The sequence below is a fragment of the Ictalurus punctatus genome, chromosome 21 (genome assembly GCF_001660625.3).
Source record: "Ictalurus punctatus breed USDA103 chromosome 21, Coco_2.0, whole genome shotgun sequence".
Taxonomy (NCBI): Eukaryota; Metazoa; Chordata; class Actinopteri; order Siluriformes; family Ictaluridae; genus Ictalurus; species Ictalurus punctatus.
In genome coordinates, this window is record NC_030436.2 from 20,433,930 (window position 1) to 20,453,528 (window position 19,599).

The window sequence follows — 19,599 nt, forward strand, 5'->3', positions numbered from 1 at the left end:
CTAATTGCACTTTTTAATTCAGCTTCAGTTATATCAGCGGTCCTCCTTCTATTTTGTTCTTTGTTTATGGTGGGTAACTCTATAGAGAACTCAAGTAAGTGTCAGTTTGGTTTACACTTCCCCCTGGGACTCTAGAGTGTAAACTTTATAAAATTCTTCAAAAGCTTCCTGAATTTCACTTAGTTTATTTTTTAGCACTTTCGTTCTCGGGTCCCTAATCCTATGAATTGTATTTACTGCCCTTTCCTTTCTCAATTTCCACTCCAGTATTTTCATAGCGTTAGGTCCATCTTCATACTACCTCTGTTTTAGAAACATTAAATTCTTCTTGTGTAGCCAAATTATTGATCTTGTCTGTAATTTTCTTAATTTGTTCTAGTGTATCCTGTGCTAAACTCAGTTTGTGTCTGTTTTCTAATTCCTTCAATTTATGTAGTTCCTCTAATGCTTTTCTTCTCATTTTTTTCTTGTATGAGGATATTGCTAGGATTTTTCTACTTAAGACAGTCTTTAAAGTAAAGCCACTTTGGCCTTTCTATCACTTTGTTAGTGGTTAATCTTGGTTCCCGAACTTTTGTGGCTCATCTCTACAGTTCATCTTCTACTCACAACTATTCACAGTAACAGAACTTTTGACCAGGGGTGCCCACACTTTTGCATTCCACTTTATATTTCTTTGACATTTCTAATCTGGCCTTTCGAATTCTTACTGCTGGTGAGTGGTTTGCATCTTGTGGTATGGCCTCTATATTTCTGCTCTCAAAGTCTTCTTCAAAAGGTGGATTTTGATACATTCATCCCTTCCCTGTGGAGGTAGTTGGTGATGTCACTGACTGCTCTTGCATTGTTTGTGTCATTTACATTTACATTTACATTATGACTTACAGAAGTGCTTTGAATACCTCCTGTTTGAATACACCCAGTTGCAGAGGGTGGGTGGCACACCAAGTGTGGAAAGCTTGTTGATGAGCTTAGATGGCTTCACCGTGTTGAATGCTGAGCTATAGTTGATAAACATCATTCAAACATAGCTGTCTTTGTTCTCTAGTTGTGTGAGGGCAGTGTGTATTGTTGTGCTGACGGCATCCTCTGTGGACCTGTTTGAGTCGAGAGTGTCCGGTGTGATGGTCTGGATGTGACTCATGACGATTCTCTCTAAGCACTTCATCACTATTGGAGTCAGTGCAATGGGCCGGTAGTTCTTGAGACAGGTTGCTTTATTTAATTCAGGTATTGTATGTCAGAGTTCAGATGCTTGCTTCATATACTATCATTAAAACTTTTTATAATATGAATTTTTTTGTGTGCATGGACTTTTTTATTTTTTTGGATATATTAATTAATTGCGTATATTAATGCTGCGGTTTCTGTAACCTTTCTCTTCATTGTCCATTTCAGTGCCACTTTTTTTCCCAGGTAAACAAGATGCAAGGACTTAAATGTATTTGATGCAAATTTATTTATGTAGTTTATGCATGAACATTAACAAGAAACATATTATATGCTTGCTTGTTGGTGCCCAGTGATGTTGGTCTTCATCTTTTATTCAGCCACTTCTTTGATCTAAAAAGTTATACACATTATTATAAAACCTTTAAATATCCACTAGGTTTTTGTTTGAAAAAATTCTACAATTGAAGTAAAATTTCTTCATAAAGTAGAACATACTTTTCCAGCATCTCTGCTCTTGACTCTCAGCTTGTTGACCTGGGACTCAGCAATGTCAGCACGCTCCTGAGCTTCCTCCATCTCATGCTGCACTTTCCTGTACCTGGACAGGTGAGTGTTGGCCTGCTCCTCCTGTGAGAGTGATGGACAACATCACAGTCAGTGCTGGTAATACGGAGTATATATGGACTCGAGTACATAGTTAATGTACGGTGTAGTTAATCCATTAGGAAACTTACAGCCTCCTCAGCCTGCCTCTTGTAGGCCTTCACTTTCAGCTGCAGTTTGTCCACAAGATCCTGCAGTCTGCTCACATTTTTCTTGTCCTCCTCAGTCTGAAGAGATTGACCTTAATTTAGATTTTATTTTACTTGCAGTTATATAATCTACCTGTACTTAAGTACACGAAATACCTGGTAGGTGAGCTCCTTCACTCGTCTTTCATATTTGCGGACACCTTTAACAGATTCAGCACCACGTCTCTGCTCAGCCTCGACTTCACTTTCCAGCTCACGCACCTAGAAGAGACATTTTGTTTTATGAATGTGGCTCAGAGAACAAAGCATCCTATGTATAAACACATTGGATATTTCTTTTCACAGTATAATGAGTTCAAGGTACCCTAGATTCCAGTTTTTGGAGCTGCTTCTTTCCACCCTTCATTGCAAGACTTTCAGCCTCATCCAGACGGTGCTGTAGATCTTTGACTGTAATCTCAAGGTTTTTCTTCATCCTCTCCATGTGAGCATTGGTGTCCTGCTCCTTCTTCAGCTCTTCTGCCATCATGGCAGCCTAGTGTACGAGTCATTGAAGTGTCAGGTTTACTTTTCATGCATTTGTAAAGGACACTGGTGCAAAATCTATGTTCTTGAACACTCACATCTGTGATGGCCTTTTTGGCCTTCTCTTCAGCATTTCTGGCCTCCTGGACAATATCGTCCACTTCACCTTGAATTTGAACCAGGTCAGTCTCAAGCTTCTTCTTGGTGTTAATTAGACTAGTGTTCTGTTGTAGCAACACATGAAGACCATTATTATAATTTACCAAGCGATGTGAAATGGAAAGTAAAGTTCCATGGTGCAACAGCTAACCTGAGAGTGCAGCAGTGTCACACGCTCACTGGCATCAACCAGCTCCTGTTCAGCCACTTTGCGGCCTCTCTCTGTCTGCTCCAGTGCAGCTCTCAGTTCCTCAATCTCCGCCAGCATCAGGTTATTCCTGCGCTCCACCATGGCCACCTGCTCCTTCATTTCTTCCTGTCCTCTGACAGCATCATCAAGGTGCAGTTGGGCATCCTGATGTAAATAGAATAGTTAATTGATGCCTGAAGATAGATAACTTTTAACCATTGAAAAACAAATGGAGGTGCACCTTGAGCTGTCCTTGGACATTCCTGAGCTGTTTCTGTGACTCAGCAGCCTGGCGGTTGGCATGGCTCAGCTGAATCTCCATTTCATTGAGATCTCCCTCCATCTTCTTCTTGACCCTCAAAGCATCATTCCTGCTCCTGACTTCAGAGTCCAGAGTAGTCTGCATGGACTCAATCACCCTCTGGCTGTTTCTCTTTATTTGTTCCATCTCTTCGTCCTTCTCAGCAAGCTTCCTGTCAATCTCACTCTTAATCTGGTTGAGTTCAAGCTGGACACGAAGGATCTTGGATTCCTCATGCTCAAGTGTGCCCTGAAGAATTATGTTGGATATTAAGCAATTTGGTGCCAACCCATTCTCATTTTTTGATATGGGGAGTTCATAGGCAGTCTTACCTCAGCTTCCTCAAGCGCAGTCTGGATTTCTGATTTCTCAATTTCCGCTGTCTTCTTTGCTTTCTCCAGCTCATGGATGGTCTTTCCAGTCTCTCCAATCTGTTCAGTCAGGTCAGAGATCTCCTCTGAGGGGAGGAAAAACCCAGTTGAATGTTTATTGTATATATATATATGATATGCATACTAATTCCCAGTATTTTACTGTAGTTCTAAACAATACGTGTAGTTATATTTGAGTAACATACGCTGCAGATTCTTGTTTTCTCTCTTCAGGGTCTCGAGATTGTCCAGAGCTTCCTCATATGAGTTCTTCATCTTAAAGAGTTCAGTGCTAAGTGATCGAGCCTCTTTCTGAGCTCCTTCCAGTTCAGCCTGGCTTTCTTCATACTTCTGCTTCCATTCTGCCAAGACCTGAAAATGTGGAGGACAGTTACATGCTATGCTAGCTTTAGAACAATCAACACAGGCTAGTAGACCCTGTTGAGTTGACAGATGCTAGACCTTATCAAAGTTCCTCTGTTTCTTGTCAAGATTGGCAGCCACGCTATTGGCTCTCTCAACATCGATCATGAGGTCCTCCACTTCACCCTGCAGTCTCTGCTTAGTCTTCTCTAGAGAAGCACACTTGGAGTTCATAGCTTCAATGGATTCCTCTGCCTCTTGTAGACGCTGAGCAAGCTTTTTCCTGTAAAAAAGTATCTAAGATCTTTAGTTTATATTTGGTTATGTAAACATTCTTATGTTTATATATATATAGTGTATATTTTTCTGTCTTATTATTTCATGTACTTGGCCTCTTCAAGCTCCTCGGTACGCTGGATGGCATCAGTCTCATATTTGGTTCTCCACTGAGCCACCTCACTGTTGGCCTTGGACATTCCACGTTGAAGCTCAGCCTTGGCCTCTTGCTCTTCCTCAAACTGCTCTCTGAGCAGATCGCAGTCATGTCTGGCTGATTGGACAGCATGGGCCAGAGCGTTCTTGGCCTGTACACAAACAATAAAGTTAGTTAAATCTATTCTTGTTAATGTGTTCTTACTGGTGTATTTACAGACTATATGCAAAATGTATTTGTCAGATTTACTTAAAACTATCCATGTTCTACCTTGACTTCCTCCTCAATGTGTCTTTTGAGTTCCTCAACCTGCTGTGTGTAAGCTTGTTTTCCCCTGGTCAGCTGAGAAACAAGTGCTTCTTTCTCCTCTAGCTGACGGCCAAATTCACCTTAAATATGATTGTAAATTATGTTACCAGGATTGATCATGTGATTGTAGAATTTTCTGGTTTATTGCGATTTAATTTACCATTCTCAGTCTGCAGGCGTGCTTTTTGTGTGCTGATGTCATTCAGTTGACGAACATGTTCATCATCCTTAGTCTTGAGTTCACTCAGCTGGTCCTCTAGAGTGCGGCACATCTTGTCTAGATTAGCCTGGAAAAAGAATAATTTGTAGAAAATGCAAATATTGTAGCAAAATCATGACTTATCTACGCTGTGTGTGGGTAAATACTTTGAAATTTAATTCTCCTGTTAGTTGTTTATTTAAATACAATGGTTTTTCATTATAAGGATTGTACAGTATTTAATTAATTTTCTTATTTTCAGTTCCTGTTTTTGTATCTTAATGCTAATTGTAAATACCTTTGATTTTGCCACAGCCTCCATGTTACTGGAGAGGTCATCTATCTCCATTTTATATTCACTCTTTTCCTTCTCCAGCTTCTGTTTGACACGCTGAAGATTGTCGATCTGCTCTCCAAGCTCAGCAACGCTGTCAGCTTGTTTCTTGCGGAGTGCAGCAGCTGTGGCTTCATGCTGCAGAGTGGACTCTTCCAGATCACGGCGCATTTTCTGGAACTCGGCCTCACGCTTCTTATTCATCTCGATCTGAGCAGCAGTGGCACCTCCAGCTTCCTCAAGCCTCTCACTGATCTCCTCAAGTTCCCTGGAGAGATCAGCTCTCTGCTTCTCAACTTTAGCACGAGCTGCACGCTCAGCCTCAATTTCCTCCTCCAGCTCTTCAATGCGAGCCTGAAAGTTCGGTTTTCATACCTTAGACATTCTAATTTTAGAGTACAAGCCTAAACTTGATTATTTCTCACAGATGAAGTACCTGAAGCTCTTTAATCTTCTTCTGAAGCTGGGCACCCATAGACTGCTCATCTTCTATCTTACTTAGTAGCTGGCTTATTTCAAAGTCCTTCCTGTGTGGGGAAAAATGTCAGATGCAGTTACTTAAATTTTTTATTTTTTATTTATTTTAATTTTTTTCTCGTTTTTTTCAGTGAAGTTTGATCTTTTATTTGTAGTATGAATTGTATACTTCTTGATCTTTTCATCAGACTGCTGCTTGTCATTCTCCAGGTCCATTGTTGACTCCTGGGACAGTTTCAGGTCACCTTCAAGCTTCCTCTTGGCTCTCTCAAGGTCCATACGGAGTTTCTTCTCTTGTTCCAGAGAACCCTCAAGCTGTGTATGTGAGAGTGTTAGTTTTTCACCTGATGATCTATAACACATTTTTGAAATATTTCATTAAAAATAGAACACTAAAGTCTTACATCATCCACTTGTTGCTCAAGCTTGGTCTTTGATTTGGTCAGAGTGTTGACTTTGTCTTCCTCTGCCTGGAGATCATCCAGAGTCTGCTGGTGTGCCTCTTGGAGGGCTTTCTTCTCCTTAGTGAGCTTGGCAATGCTCTCGTCCTGAGAGGTCATCTCCTCAGTGAGGTTCTTGACCTGTGCAAAAGAGTAGCCTTTGTTATATATACATATATATTTTAAGTAATAGGATTTACCTCTACCTGCATGTTAAGTGTAGAAGATATGCACTCTAGTCTAATATGCATATTTTAAACCTCAATTACTGCTTGTTAATGACACTCAGATTTGCAACATTGATGAACGTTAAAAATTTAACCATAGTCACGATCTGGATTTTAGTAGCTGAATCAACATAAGTATGGTGTATAGCGTCTGTTAATTTATAGTGCATTGCAACACACCAACCTTGTTCTCAGTGGCATGTTTCTCCTTTTCCACTTTTGCCAACGTGAGCTCCAGGTCATCAATGTCCTTCTTCAGCTCAGAGCACTCATCCTCCAGTTTCCTCTTCTTGGCAGTCAGCTCAGCATTGATTTCCTCCTCATCCTCCATTCGCTCAGTAATCTCTTTGAGTTTAGCTTCAAGCTGGATTTTGTTCTTGATGAGCCCCTCACACCTTTCCTCAGCATCAGACAGGTTTTCTGATTCCTGTTGATTCAGATGGCTTATTATCATGATTAAATTTGTTTTCTATTCTACAGTCTACCAGTCTAGTCTACCAACTAGACTTTAAATACTCACAGCTGATACTTGGAGTTGCAGGTCATTTTTCTCCTGTACCAGAGACACCATCTTCTCCTCAAGCTCTTTCTTCTTGGCCAGTGCCTTTGTCAAGTCCTCCTTCATTTTCTCAAAGTTCTCCTTCATAGATGCCATTTCCTTCTCAGTCTCTGCAGTCTTGAGCAGAGGCTTGATCTTGAAGTACACCTTCATCCATGGCCAGTGTTTCACGTTCATGAATGAGCGGATGTTGTATTGGATGGAATAGATGGATTCTCTGGAATTTGAGTTCAGTTCTATTATTATCAAATGTGTATGTTTAATTAATGTATGTTTCGTTTGCAGTGAAATTAACATGCACGCAGTATTTGTATTTCTTTGTTTTTAATTAAATTGCATATACCTCCTTTCCATCATTTTGACAAACTCCCTCCGCATGAGGTAGCCGCGGCACAAAGCCTGAGTCATGGTCACTAGATTTGCAAGTTTATCATCTCGCATCTCCTCTAGGGTACCCAGCAGACCGGCTTTGAAGAACACCTACCAAGATTAAATATGGAACTATAAAGCTACATAGATCATGTTTATTGGATATTAAAAAATTTTAAAATATGAGATTGTAATTAATTAAATTATTGTAATAAATTATTTCAGATCATGCAAAGGAAAAAAAATCCTGTTCACTCAAATTTCTGGTAAAGTTCTAAAACTGTGTTGAAAAGTAATCTTAATCCTGTCTGAAGGACAAATAATCTTAAATCATTGTCCTTCATTTGTGTTTCATACTGTATTACAATCTGTTCTTAAAAATCAGATTTCATGGGTACCTTGGTGTGTCCAAACATATACTGGGTGTGGTCGACATCAACAGAGCCCAAGAGTTTCTCTGACGCTTTCTTGTTGTCAATGAATTGGCCTTCTGGGATGACACTGGCATTCAGAACTTTATACCTGTTTTCAAATAGTTAAATTGTATAGGTATATAAAAGAATTCATTCTTAACATCTGTAAACAATATCACAAATGTTGAAATGCCTTGAGTAAATAAATGACCTCTGCTTGAAGTCAGCATAGAGGATTCTGCTGGGAAATCCCTTTCTGCAGATTCTGATACCCTCCAGCACACCATTACACCTCAACTGGTGGATGACCAGGAAGTTCTCCATCAGACCTAGCATGTCCAGTGTAGGGGTACAATATTTAGCAAAAACTCTTACAGCCAGAGACTTTCATAGGTATGTTGTTGTGTATTTACTAGTAAAAATGTAAGAAAATAAGAATACCCACCTGGAGTCTTGGACTCATTTGGAATCAAGCAACGCACAAAGTGAGGGTGAGTGCTCCTCAAGTTGGTCATCAGCTTACCCAAGTTCTCCTGTGAGTTTTACATTCAGCGGTTTAGCAATAATAATAATAATAATAATAATAATAATAATAATAATAGCCTGTCCACATCTAAACTGGAATAGAGTAAACCAAGGTCAACTAGTATAAATTCAATAATATTAATCTTTGCATAAATTCTGAACTACTTGGTGGTTGCAAAGCACATTTTCGGGAAACAAATTTAATGTTTCAGATTTTAAAATGTTAAAGGAATTGTGAGGATGAATGGAGTTAAGATGGGAATCCAGTTAATATTTTTTGAAGTAGAATAATGAGGGCTTCCTACAAACACAAGCAGAGGAATTGTAAACTCTGGTATGACGTGAAACTGATGTTTGCTATTGGTTACACTCTGACAGGACTTTTGCATCTCTTATTTCAGCTTTGACAGTAAATGTCATGTATTTCATCCTGTTGCTGAGACTAAAATGGATGTTAAATGTGGAATCTGCGAGTGGAATCCATTCACTCAACCTTTTGTGTTAACATAGTTTCTGTTAAATTGTTCTCACCCTGAACACACAAGACACAGTCTGGAAGGAACCACCCTTCTTCTTGCCTTTCTTTCCACCACCACTATCAGCTGTTGACAAATAGAAATTAGTCGGTTATTGTTTTCCTTATTTTATTATACTCTTACTTTCTCAGTCCAGAAACATCTTAATTACTGAAAGTGAAAAGTCTGATTATCAGCTTATTCTGTGCTTGTATAGTGAAAATTATTAACCTTCTCAATGTTAATCTTACCATCGGCACCACCATGGGCTGCGTACAGGAGGCACAACAGTTTGTTTGCTGCTTTCTGGTACAGCTGCACAACAGAGTCATTCAGTGGATCCTTGTTCTTGTCCAACCAGCCGGTAACGTTGTAGTCCACAGTGCCGGCGTAGTGCACCAGGGAGAAGTGGGCCTCAGCTTTGCCTTTGGCGGGCTTTGGCTTCTGGAAGCAGGCACATTTTCCAAGATGCTGGTCATAAAGCTTGTTCTTGAAGGTCGTGTCAGAAGCCTTGGGGAACATGCACTCCTCTTCAAGGATGGAGAAGATGCCCATTGGCTGTTGGTGACAGATTTTTCACGAGTGATCACTGCATTATTTCTGTTAAAAATCTTATTTTGTTGATTACATTGATAGTATTACCGAGACCACAATAACTTACCTTCTCAATGAGCTCAATGCAGCTAGCCAAGTCCATACCGAAGTCAATGAACTCCCACACAATACCTTCTTTCTTGTACTCCTCTTGTTCCAGCACGAACATGTGGTGGTTGAAAAACTGTTGCAGTTTCTCATTTGTGAAGTTAATGCAGAGCTGCTCCATGCTGTTATACTGTTTCAGTAGATCAATATATTAAACATTGCCAAAGTATTGTTAAAAAACACTTCATGGAGAAAAACATTATTATTTACATCAAAGATCTCAAACCCAGCGATGTCCAGCACACCAATGTAGAACTCTCTTTGGTGCTTTGTGGCCAACATCTCATTGATGCGCACGACCATCCACAAGAACATTTTCTCATAGATGGACTTGCAGAGGGCACTGACAGAGTTGTTCACCTGAAAATGTTATACATTGAGTTTTAGATGTTTGGAGATAACTCAGTCTCTTCTGATACTAAATAATGACACGTTACCTGAGGTACAGTCTGGCCTTTGGTCACAAACTCATTTCCGACCTTGACTCTTGGGTAGCACAAAGCTTTCAGCATGTCAGCTGAGTTCAGGCCCAGAAGGTAGGAGATTTTATCAGCAACTGAAGTGAAGAAAGCGATGTTATTCATTATTGATTCAGGTTACTTGTTCTAAAAAAAATCTTGTGCATATTTTTAAATGTACCCTCAGTGCCATCAGGCTCAGCCTGCTCCTCCCTCTGCTTCTGCTTGAACTTCATGGTTCCATGATGCATCACAGCACCGGTCAGCTTGTAGATGTTAATTTTCTCATCAGCGCTAAAGCCGAGGATGTCAATGGCCGTCTGTGTTGGAAAGCAAATTTAGAAAAAGTTGCAGTTTTTAATTGCTTAAAAGTTTTTAAAAATCTACTTACATCTGTGGCAACAAACTCCTCCACATCATCGATGCTCTTGACTGTGATTTCACCCTGGCTGATCATGGGGTAGTCGTAGGGGTTGGTGGTGATGAGCAGTGCCTCTGTGTTGGGCAAACAGTTAATTAAAAATATAAAAATAATAATTATTTATTTATTTATTGGTTCATTCACACATTCAACCTGCTGAATATTGTAACCAATGTAAAAAGACCCAGTAGCATTATGGCTTTGAAGTTTCCTTACCAAGCAGCTCTGGTTTGTGCCCAGTCATGAGCTGGTAGAAAATGTGGTAGCTTCTCTCAGCAGACAACTGGAAGGTGACTCTTGACTTCTCCAGCAGGTCTGTTGAAGTTGTTGTAATGCATTCATTATTAAATTTACAGAAAGATGTTTTTAAGGGGTTTATTTCAAATTCACAATATAACATCTCAGATTCAGATGTTCCATACAGGTGTGTGGATAATCCTGGTCATCTGATTGCAATGCAGATTTCTATACAAATGTTTAGTCATGCTTATATGCATATGCACATGAACCAGTTGCCACAAGAAATTCACACAGCTGCATGTAAGAATTAATGACAGAAACTTACAAGTTTCAATATCAGCTGAGGCCAGCTTGCCAGTTTGCCCAAAATGAATTCTGATGAATTTACCCTAGAAGGTAAAAGCATTGCAGATTACAGCAGTGTAGTTTGATATGTTTTTAATTCATGCTTATTGTGTTTTATGAACGGTTACAAGAGCTTATGTGTTTACTTACAAAACGAGAGGAGTTGTCATTCCTCACGGTCTTGGCATTACCGTAAGCTTCCAGCAGGGGGTTGGCTGCAATAATTTGGTCTTCCAGTGAACCCTAGCAACAGTAGCAGATGTTTATAACAGAAAATTGAGAAATACACTAATAGATGCTGCATGTAATAGAACAACTCACTTACCTGCATTTTGCCAGGCTCTGCCTTCTTCTGTCCAACCACGGCGATTGTTGCAAAGTACTGAATGACACGTTTTGTGTTCACAGTCTTTCCTGCACCAGATTCTCCACTGCAGGTGAAATGAGTAAGCAATGGTCTGCACTTATAAAACAACAAGTGCCTCAGCACTTCCAATCCATATTCATAGTAAAAGGTTATTTTCATGTAAAAGATGGTCTTTACTCAGAACAAAGTAAAATGAAGCTTCTGTCAAATATGAGCTATAGTATGCTTTAAGTAATTGGGTCTACCATGTACCTTATTTGCAAGTTTGTAACTAAGGAACTTCACGGAAAATATGAGTTTTCAGATGTGAGCCTAAACTTACGTAATCAGGATAGACTGGTTTTCACGATCTAAAAGAATAAAGAGAATTGTTAGACAAGTTGCATCATTTATCTATCCAGCTATCCATTTAAATAGATAATTAGTTTTTTCCAAAGTGGTTGGACAAGACCATATCATACCAGTGAGCATGAACTGATAGGCGTTATCAGAGATGGAGAAGATGTGAGGTGGGGCTTCAATCCTCTTTTTGCCTCTGTATCCAGCCACAACGACTGAGTCGTACACTGGGAGCCACTTGTAGGGGTTCACAGTGACGCAGAACAACCCTGAGTAGGTCTGAAGGAGAGTCAGAGTAAATTTTCATTAGTTTGTGTCACTGCACACTCTTCTATTTCTCTTTCATAATTGAGTAATTCTTTGTTAAACTTACGTAGATCATCCATGCTGCGTAACGCTCTTTGAGGTTATACAGCACAGAAGGTTCACTGAGGTGGGTCATCATGGCCATGTCCTCAATTTTGTCATACTTTGGGGGATTCATGGGATGGATTTCATCTTCCTTAACTGTGACAGTCTGTGTAATAAAAGTATATGATATTTTGCAGAACATCACACTTTGTTCTAGCATAAATTTAGATCCCTTCACCCTCTGTGAGATGAAATACTCTACATTACCGTGCATAGTTGAATTAAAGGGTTAATTCAGTCTCAGACTTGTCACTTACTTTTCCGCACAGAGTTTCCACAGTGGCTTTGCCACCCTCTTTACTCTTCAGTGTACCCTTGAGATACAGCTCAGCTGCATCAGTCACATACACTGCAGTTTTGGCATCAAAAGGTCTGGTCTGAGCCTCAATCCTCTCCTTGTCTGGTTTCCGGAGGTAGATGGCCGCCGGGCCGTAACACTCCATTTCTCCATCCCCCATGGTGGCTTGTTACTGGGGAGTCAAACCATACTTCTAATTCCGATAACATGCTCACTTGAGATACTTGATGTTGCCTATATCTGTACTGAACAGCAGTATAATATATGCACAGTTTTCACACTATTAGTAAATTTTCTAGATTTCTGTTAAAAATTTGACATTAAACTTAATTTTAATACACTGTTTTTAATCGTACACTGCCAACTTTCAATAAAAGCATTAACATTATTCTCATGTACTTGGTATTTTTAATGCCTTACCGTAGCTGATTACTGATGTAGAAATTAAGGACAGACCAGGACTGGCACTTGTTGGAATCTGTAAGAAGTAGAAGAGAGTTTAGAGAGTGTCTGAAAATTAAATATATTATCAACATTTTCCAAGAACTTTAAAAAACAACAACCATTTTTAAAAGTATGATCAACATTAACATTTAAGACACATGTAATGCCTCACCTTTGCAGGGTGCTTGGGTAGCCTCAGTGTTTGGGGGACTGTCTTATATAGTGATATTAATGTTCACTCAGCAGAACCAACCAGCTAAGTTTGGTCATGGATTCAAGATCCAGTGTGATGTTTGTTTGTGTATCATATTATATTATGAAATATTCATCTTCTGTGGAAAGGTTATTGCAGTGCTTGGTTTTTATTATATTGTTAATATCTGGGAATAATTATTTTCTTTGACCTGGTAAACAGGTAATAAACACTCTTAGTTAAGGATACTAGTCATTTAATTTGGTTTATACATTTAAAATGTTACATATTTAAATGCATAGATCAACCTCAGTGTTAAAAAGGTTCCAAATTTTGAAGGATCAATATGATGGACATTTATGGGTCTCTTGCCTGTCCAATTAAAATCTTCAGACAGTTATTTTTAACTTTGAATGCTATGCTATGTTAAAACGAATCTAAGGTCACAAGAATTTTTAATGAGTTTGGCATTGAAGATCACCAAGATCAGGTTTATCACCGGTGTTCTGTTGCAAAGACACAGCAATCTTATCATGCTATAAATATATTTACAAGGCACAAACATCAGTCTTCTAAGGAAATTGGTAATATCATGTGTCCTTTATAAACTGCCAAAAAGATTCAATTCCAAGTTCCAGGTCTAAAAACAGAAGCAAAATGAATAATACTTTACAAGACGTTCTCCTGACCTATTCTAAGCTGCCCACAGATGCAGAAATTTAGCGGTACATGTACAGATTTTCCAACCAAGTGCAAGAAAAAACCCCAATATGAAATATTAATTCATTTATTATCAGTAAGTGCTTTATCCTTATCTGTCCCAGAATTAGCATTAGGGATGAGGCTGTAAGCAACCAAGTATGTGACTTAAATTCACAAACTACATTTACTACTAGGAGCCAGTTTCCAGTTCACCTCACTATTTTTGAGAGTAGAATATCAGATGAACAAAAATCCAAATATCTGTTTCCAATAGCATTTCATAAAATGTAGTATTAAATTGGCAGATAATTACTTGGCAGTACAAGTTCAGGGGTTGTTGTCTGCGATGAACTGGATTCATAAATATATTTTCTGAAACCCAATCTTAGCTTAACCTGCTTATTCAGATATAATGCAGATATAGACACCTGGCTAAAGAATTTTAGTCCCCTTCTGAAGTGTGTATAAAAGAGTTTAGCCAGACTCGCTACGACTTTCCCAGATGCTCTCTGGCAGTCTCTGAGTGAGTACTGGCTGATTTCAAATGTACCTTGTACCTACTATGAGTATTTTAGGTTCAGAGTAAAGGCTTATGGTTATACCAGTATGGTCAGTTACATAATTTATCTATAAATTATTGTGCATGGTTTATACCTTGTTTATAGCACATTAGCTAATCTTGCTGTTGGATTTGTTACTGTTGCCTTTGTATGTTTAATCTGATTGACATAATATTTATTTATGTAAAATCATATTTTAAACATTGTAAACATATGTAAATATTTAAAAATATACAACTAAATACATTTATGTATAAAATACAAAACCCTTTTTATTTCAGAATGTTGTGAAAATGGAGCAGCTAGTTTACAAGATCTTGATAATTAGTATTGAAATATTAGTGTAGAGATCATTGGGCAGTAGTTTTAGAACTGAAATGTCTCCAAGATGACTCACTGGGTTACTAATGACCATCCTAAATGCCTGTCTTAATATTCACTTGGATGAAAGTCCTCTGTTACACACTGCAGCTGTGGCATCACACAGCATTCGCCTTGTTTATTTTTAGAGCCATGCAGCTTCTTTTTTTTTTTTTGGATGAAGGTGGGCTATAGCACTGTGAATGCAAGTCCTATCTGAAAGACATCTTCTGTTCTTGTCGAGCATCATTACCTCAGTTTAACAGATGTAGTTGAAATTGCATGCTTTAGTGGAGACTCGTATCATCAGCAGGAAGCTACCGTAATTCATATTGCATTTATATTTTGCTTCATCTTTTCATCTTTCTAGCTCTTGATTCTGAACAGTGATGTGTTACTCTGCAGTGTCTGTTGAACTGGTACCCAAGAAAACCTTTTCTGCACTTCAACAGGTAAGTGCTGACATTTTTCTCACATAAAATTGATCAAATTCATAACCTGTTAGTTCCCAAAAACTATATAATTCACCTAATTTTAAATACTTTACACAACGTGGCAGTTTGCAGTGTTTATCTAATTTTCCAAATATAAGTATTCTGTTTTGAAAACCACTGTAAAAAATGGAACTTTATCGATTATTAATATAATGATTTTAAAAGATTGATTCTTGATTACTTAATAGAATCATTTTAATAGTACACCACTTCTGTTTTTTATTATGTTTTGAGATAATGTGTGATATCCTGTTCCCTTTCTCTTATCTCCAAATATTTTTGATAGTAATATGTAAGAATTTTTTTCCGTGTAGGCCAGAAAATACCTTGCTCTGTAACTCTGTCTAGGAATGTTAATTGTGTGGCAAGAAAATCACGTACAGTGTCATAGTGTTGGATGTGCTATAATTCCTTTTGTACACAATCCGAAGGTGAAAATGACATCTGAACAGGGTAAAGTAGACTGGATTTGAGTTGAGATAATGATCATTATACATCAGACTATTAAAGGATGGACTATACTCTGTATACTATACTCTGGTTGGTAGATAAACTGTGAGTTCATTATTATATGTAAGTAAGTGAGCAAGTACATTTTATTTGTAACGCACATTGAAATTCAGCTTACACTGATCAGTATGTACATGTCTGATGAGTGCTGTACAAAAACAATAATAAAATATAATATACAATGAAATTTTAAAAAAATGAAGATAACAGTTAGGCTACTAATCAACAAGTTAATAGCCAGGAATGGCCAAAGAGGAAAAATGTGTCTTAAGTCTAGATTTAAAAATAGAGATTGAGGGAGCACTCGTAATGTCAGGTAGCAATTGATTCCATAAACTGGAACAGCAACTGAAAATGCTGTGTCACCTTTTAATTTAAGACCAGGGGACATGTAGGAGAGATTTTTGGCAGACCTAACTAACCTTGAAAGTGCAGCACTGCCACATGCTGTCTGGCATGAAGCAGCTCCTTTTTGGCCTCATTTCCTCAGTCTCTGCCAGCATCAGGTTATTCCTGTGCTTCACCCTGGCAATCCGGAGATCCTTCGTGTCTTCAAGAAGCAGTTGAAGGTCATAATGTGAGAGCAGCCGTTGTTGATGTATATTTGAATCATTGTTAATCTCAATGGAGCGTACAAATTACTTTTGTTAAGGCTTCTTGTCTCCTCTTCATCAGTTCTCATATCCTGAAAAGCCATCTCAAGTCAAGGTCTTGATCTTTGTTAAATACTGGTCTGTATGAAACAACAGACACACCTCAGTCGCATTTTAATTCACTTTGTAATTTCACAACATAACTAGTTTGAAGTTGTATGAGGTAATCGAGTGGTCTTCAGTGACGTTCTCAGAAAACAAAAAAGGAAAACAACTTTGAAAAGCATAAAACTTCTGAAAAGACTGTTCATGTAATGCTTACACATTTACTAGTCTTGATTTCTCACTTATGTCATCTAAAACATTCATGCATCAAAAAATTAATATAATGTTTGAAATGTCTGGTCTAAAAGCTCTTCTCTTGATTGACAGGGAATCATGTTAAAGTGTCAGTATTGGCTCAGATTTAATACCATGCTGTAACTATAATCTACTTCTGGCAGATGCATTTGCAGAAGCTCCGGAGTTACAATGGAATCAAATTGAAACTCAATATCATGAATGCGCTGCCCTTAGTAGGAATAAATACAGATATGGGAACTCGTACATTAAAGTCATCTCTCAGGGTGGATGAGGTACATCACTCCCTTTAATTCTCTCCAAACATGTTTAATTGGGTTCTAGTCCATGCACTGGCTTGGCCACCCAAGGAGATTCACAGAATCTATACACAACGTCTCAAAGCCATTGCCATATTGCCTGGGCTGTTTTTGTGTCTTTGTTGTGTTGGAAAGTGATCCTACTTTGATCGGCTCACCTTTCCCATCAGTCTCCCGGTTCCTGCTGCTAAAAAACATCCCTACACAGCATGATAAGAAACATGTATTACCCTTCCTCTGCCTGGTGCTACACCTGAGATTGTGAAGTAAAGGTTCTACTCCAGATCTGTATTTATGAAACTTTATTTATGAAAGTGTTGGAATAGCAAGACCAACTCTTTGTTTTTGCTATACACTGAAGACATCTGGGAAGTCACTGAAGACATCTGGGAAAGTTACGGCAAGAATAAAATTTATATTGTTAGTAATATTTCAGTTTGAATATTTACTCTATTGAAGCAACTTATAATTACTTAACGTTTTGTAATTTATTTTATAGTAAAATCGTGTTGAAAATGTGTGTATCAAATATGATAGGGCAGGTATATAAGATAATAAATCCCTCAATCGTCATTGTATTGCATTTCATGATGCAATCTGCCTTATGCCTACCACAAGGTCAAATACACAGTTTTGTGTATTAGTCATTAGTTTTTTGTGTGTATTTTAGATGACAAAGAAGTACAGTGTTCAAAAAGAAATACAACCCCAATTCCAAAAAAGTTGGGATGCTGTTTAAAATATAAATTAACAGAACGCAATGATTTGCAAATCTCATAAACCCATGTGTTCTTCACAATAGAACATAGAAAACATATCAAATGTTTAAACTGAGGAAATCTACCACTTTAAGGAACAAATAAGCTAATTTTGAATTTGATGGCCACAAAAAGTTGGGACAGGGGCAACAAAAGGCTGGAAATGTACGTTTCCGGCATGCCTTTGATCACTCTCCTGATGGATGGTAGACGGGACAGGAACTCATGAGAATCACGCAGGGCACACGTGAGATTGTGGAATATGCCCTTGAGTTTAGTACCATCGCGGCAAGGAGTGAATGGAACGAACCAGTCCTGGGGAACAGAGAACTTGTGGCGGTCAAACTTGCCCTTGAGGAATGGAGGCATTGGCTGGAGGGTGCCACGCAGCCGTTCGTTATTATCACGGATCCCAAAAACCTGGAGTATCTACGTATGGCCAAACGTCTCACACCATCCCCACACGCCCATGGTCCCACCTATCCATAGATTTAATCGCTGACCTACCGGAGTTGCAGGGAAACACCACCATCCTACTGGTCGTCGATCGAAGTCGCTGCGTCTCATCCCACTACTTGCCATACCGTCAGCCTTTACCCCAGCCAAGCTATTGTTCCAGTATGTGTTTAGGTACTTTGGGATCCTGGAGGAGATTGTGAGTGATCGGGGCCCACAATTTACGTTCCGAGTCTGGGCCAGTTTCATGGAGAAGATGGGCATCACCGTTAACCTCACCTCAGGGTACCACCCACAAGCTAACGAGCAAGTGGAGCGGGCCAATCAGGAAATTGGTAGGTTCCTCCAGGCCTTTTGTGAAACAAACCCAGAGGATTTCTGCCGATTCCTTCCGTGGACAGAGTATGCTCAAAACTCCCTATGACACTCGGCGACGTAGCTCACCCTCTTCTAGTGCATCCTGGGTTACCAGCCACTATTATTCCCATGGAACGCCAACCCCACCGACTCACTGTCAGTCGACGAATGGTTCCACAGGAGTGAGCAGGTTTGGGAACGTGCACACCAACACCTGGTGCAGGCCACACACACCTCGGCGGGAACATCCAGACTACCAACCTGGTGACAGAGTGTGGCCCTGCACTAAGGACTTGAGGCAGTCTTTCCTGTGAAAGAAACTCCACGACAGGTATATTGGACCCTTCAGGATTAGCAAACAAATCAATGAGGTCACGTATAGGCTGGAGTTACCCAAGCCTAGCCGCATTGCCCCGTCATTTCATGTCATTTCAAGACCATCCTTAATTCCAGACGCAGGAGTGGCAAGCTGGAGTACCTGGACTACTGGGAGGACTATGGTCCAGAGGAGCAGTGCTGGGTCCCATCTCAGGACATTCTGGCCCCAAACCTATGTAAGGACTTTCATGTTGCTTACCCAGCGAAACCAGGACCCCGGAGGAGGGGTAGGCCTAGAAAAGACTCAGCTCCCGGAGTGAGCACTTTAGGGGAGGGGCTCTGTCATGTCATAGCGAACCAGGCACAAGAACACACACACATTGTTTATGTGACGGTTAGAGCATTACTACCTTGCGAAGTAAACGCTCAGCAGCCTCGTCTCTGTCGTGAACCAAGACTTAGTTTTCATATTCGTTAACCCGGTTTTTCATATTGTGCATTGTTTGTTGACAGCGATTATCTGCCTAAGCCTAGTACTGCCTGTTTGCCTGATCGTCTGACCACTGCCTTCCTTATGACTACGCTTTCTGCCTGATCCTCGCAATTCGGACTCATTCCTTCCTGCACTTGCTTCCATCTCAGGTACCGTAACATAACAATCACTAATTAGTGCCTTTGGAATGGGCAGCTTGCACATCTGGAAGGCATCATCAATGGAGAAAGGTATGTACCAATTTAAGAGCAACAGATGCTTCCATCCAGATTCCATCCCATCTTTACTTCGGAGAGACTCTGCCTCTCTAAGATACTCTTTTCATATCCAATCATGTTACTGACCTGTTGCCATTAGTTACAAAATGTTTGTCCAGCTGTTTATTTTTTAGTAACACCCTTTTCTAGCTTCTTGTTGCCCCGTCCCAACTTTTTTGAGATGTGTTGCTGCCATCAAATTAAAAATAACCTTTTTTTCATTTAAAGTT

At 39.3% G+C, this 19,599-nt stretch overlaps 1 protein-coding gene and 1 long non-coding RNA gene across 2 annotated transcripts in view; one reads left to right on the plus strand and one right to left on the minus strand.

Moving 5' to 3' along the window:
- LOC128628741 (uncharacterized) overlaps positions 1-19,599 on the plus strand; it is a 68,614-nt gene that overhangs the window by 28,824 nt on the left and 20,191 nt on the right. The window contains exon 3 of the long non-coding RNA XR_008393175.1: positions 14,845-14,926. This is a non-coding gene — a long non-coding RNA (uncharacterized LOC128628741). The remainder of the gene's footprint in view (positions 1-14,844; positions 14,927-19,599) is intronic.
- LOC108261602 (myosin heavy chain, fast skeletal muscle) lies at positions 1,441-12,699 on the minus strand. The gene is made up of 40 exons (XM_053674102.1): positions 12,636-12,699; positions 12,175-12,387; positions 11,880-12,023; positions 11,629-11,785; positions 11,490-11,517; positions 11,126-11,231; positions 10,951-11,043; positions 10,781-10,844; positions 10,432-10,530; positions 10,186-10,289; positions 9,976-10,114; positions 9,774-9,892; positions 9,547-9,696; positions 9,296-9,466; positions 8,886-9,192; positions 8,651-8,721; positions 8,040-8,127; positions 7,806-7,923; positions 7,580-7,703; positions 7,156-7,292; positions 6,774-7,029; positions 6,438-6,680; positions 5,991-6,167; positions 5,756-5,901; positions 5,546-5,636; positions 5,074-5,463; positions 4,737-4,863; positions 4,538-4,656; positions 4,222-4,418; positions 3,934-4,117; positions 3,678-3,843; positions 3,433-3,557; positions 3,041-3,349; positions 2,761-2,964; positions 2,549-2,674; positions 2,290-2,460; positions 2,082-2,186; positions 1,908-2,003; positions 1,669-1,800; positions 1,441-1,563 (listed from the first exon to the last, which is right to left on the minus strand). Exons 2-40 carry the CDS (start codon positions 12,373-12,375, stop codon positions 1,543-1,545), a joined length of 5,805 nt encoding a protein of 1,934 aa, XP_053530077.1. The 5' UTR covers positions 12,376-12,387; positions 12,636-12,699; the 3' UTR covers positions 1,441-1,542.

Bases quoted from the DNA above. Each gene is read 5' to 3' on its own strand.
- LOC108261602 (XM_053674102.1), bottom strand. From the start codon at position 12,375: ATGGGGGATGGAGAAATGGAGTGTTACGGCCCGGCGGCCATCTACCTC. The intron at 10,115-10,185 runs GTAAGTAGATTT...TTTCCAACACAG, and splicing joins AGGAGTTTGTTGCCACAGAT to ACGGCCATTGACATCCTCGG. The intron at 9,697-9,773 runs GTAACGTGTCAT...TAACATTTTCAG, and splicing joins AAGGCCAGACTGTACCTCAG to GTGAACAACTCTGTCAGTGC.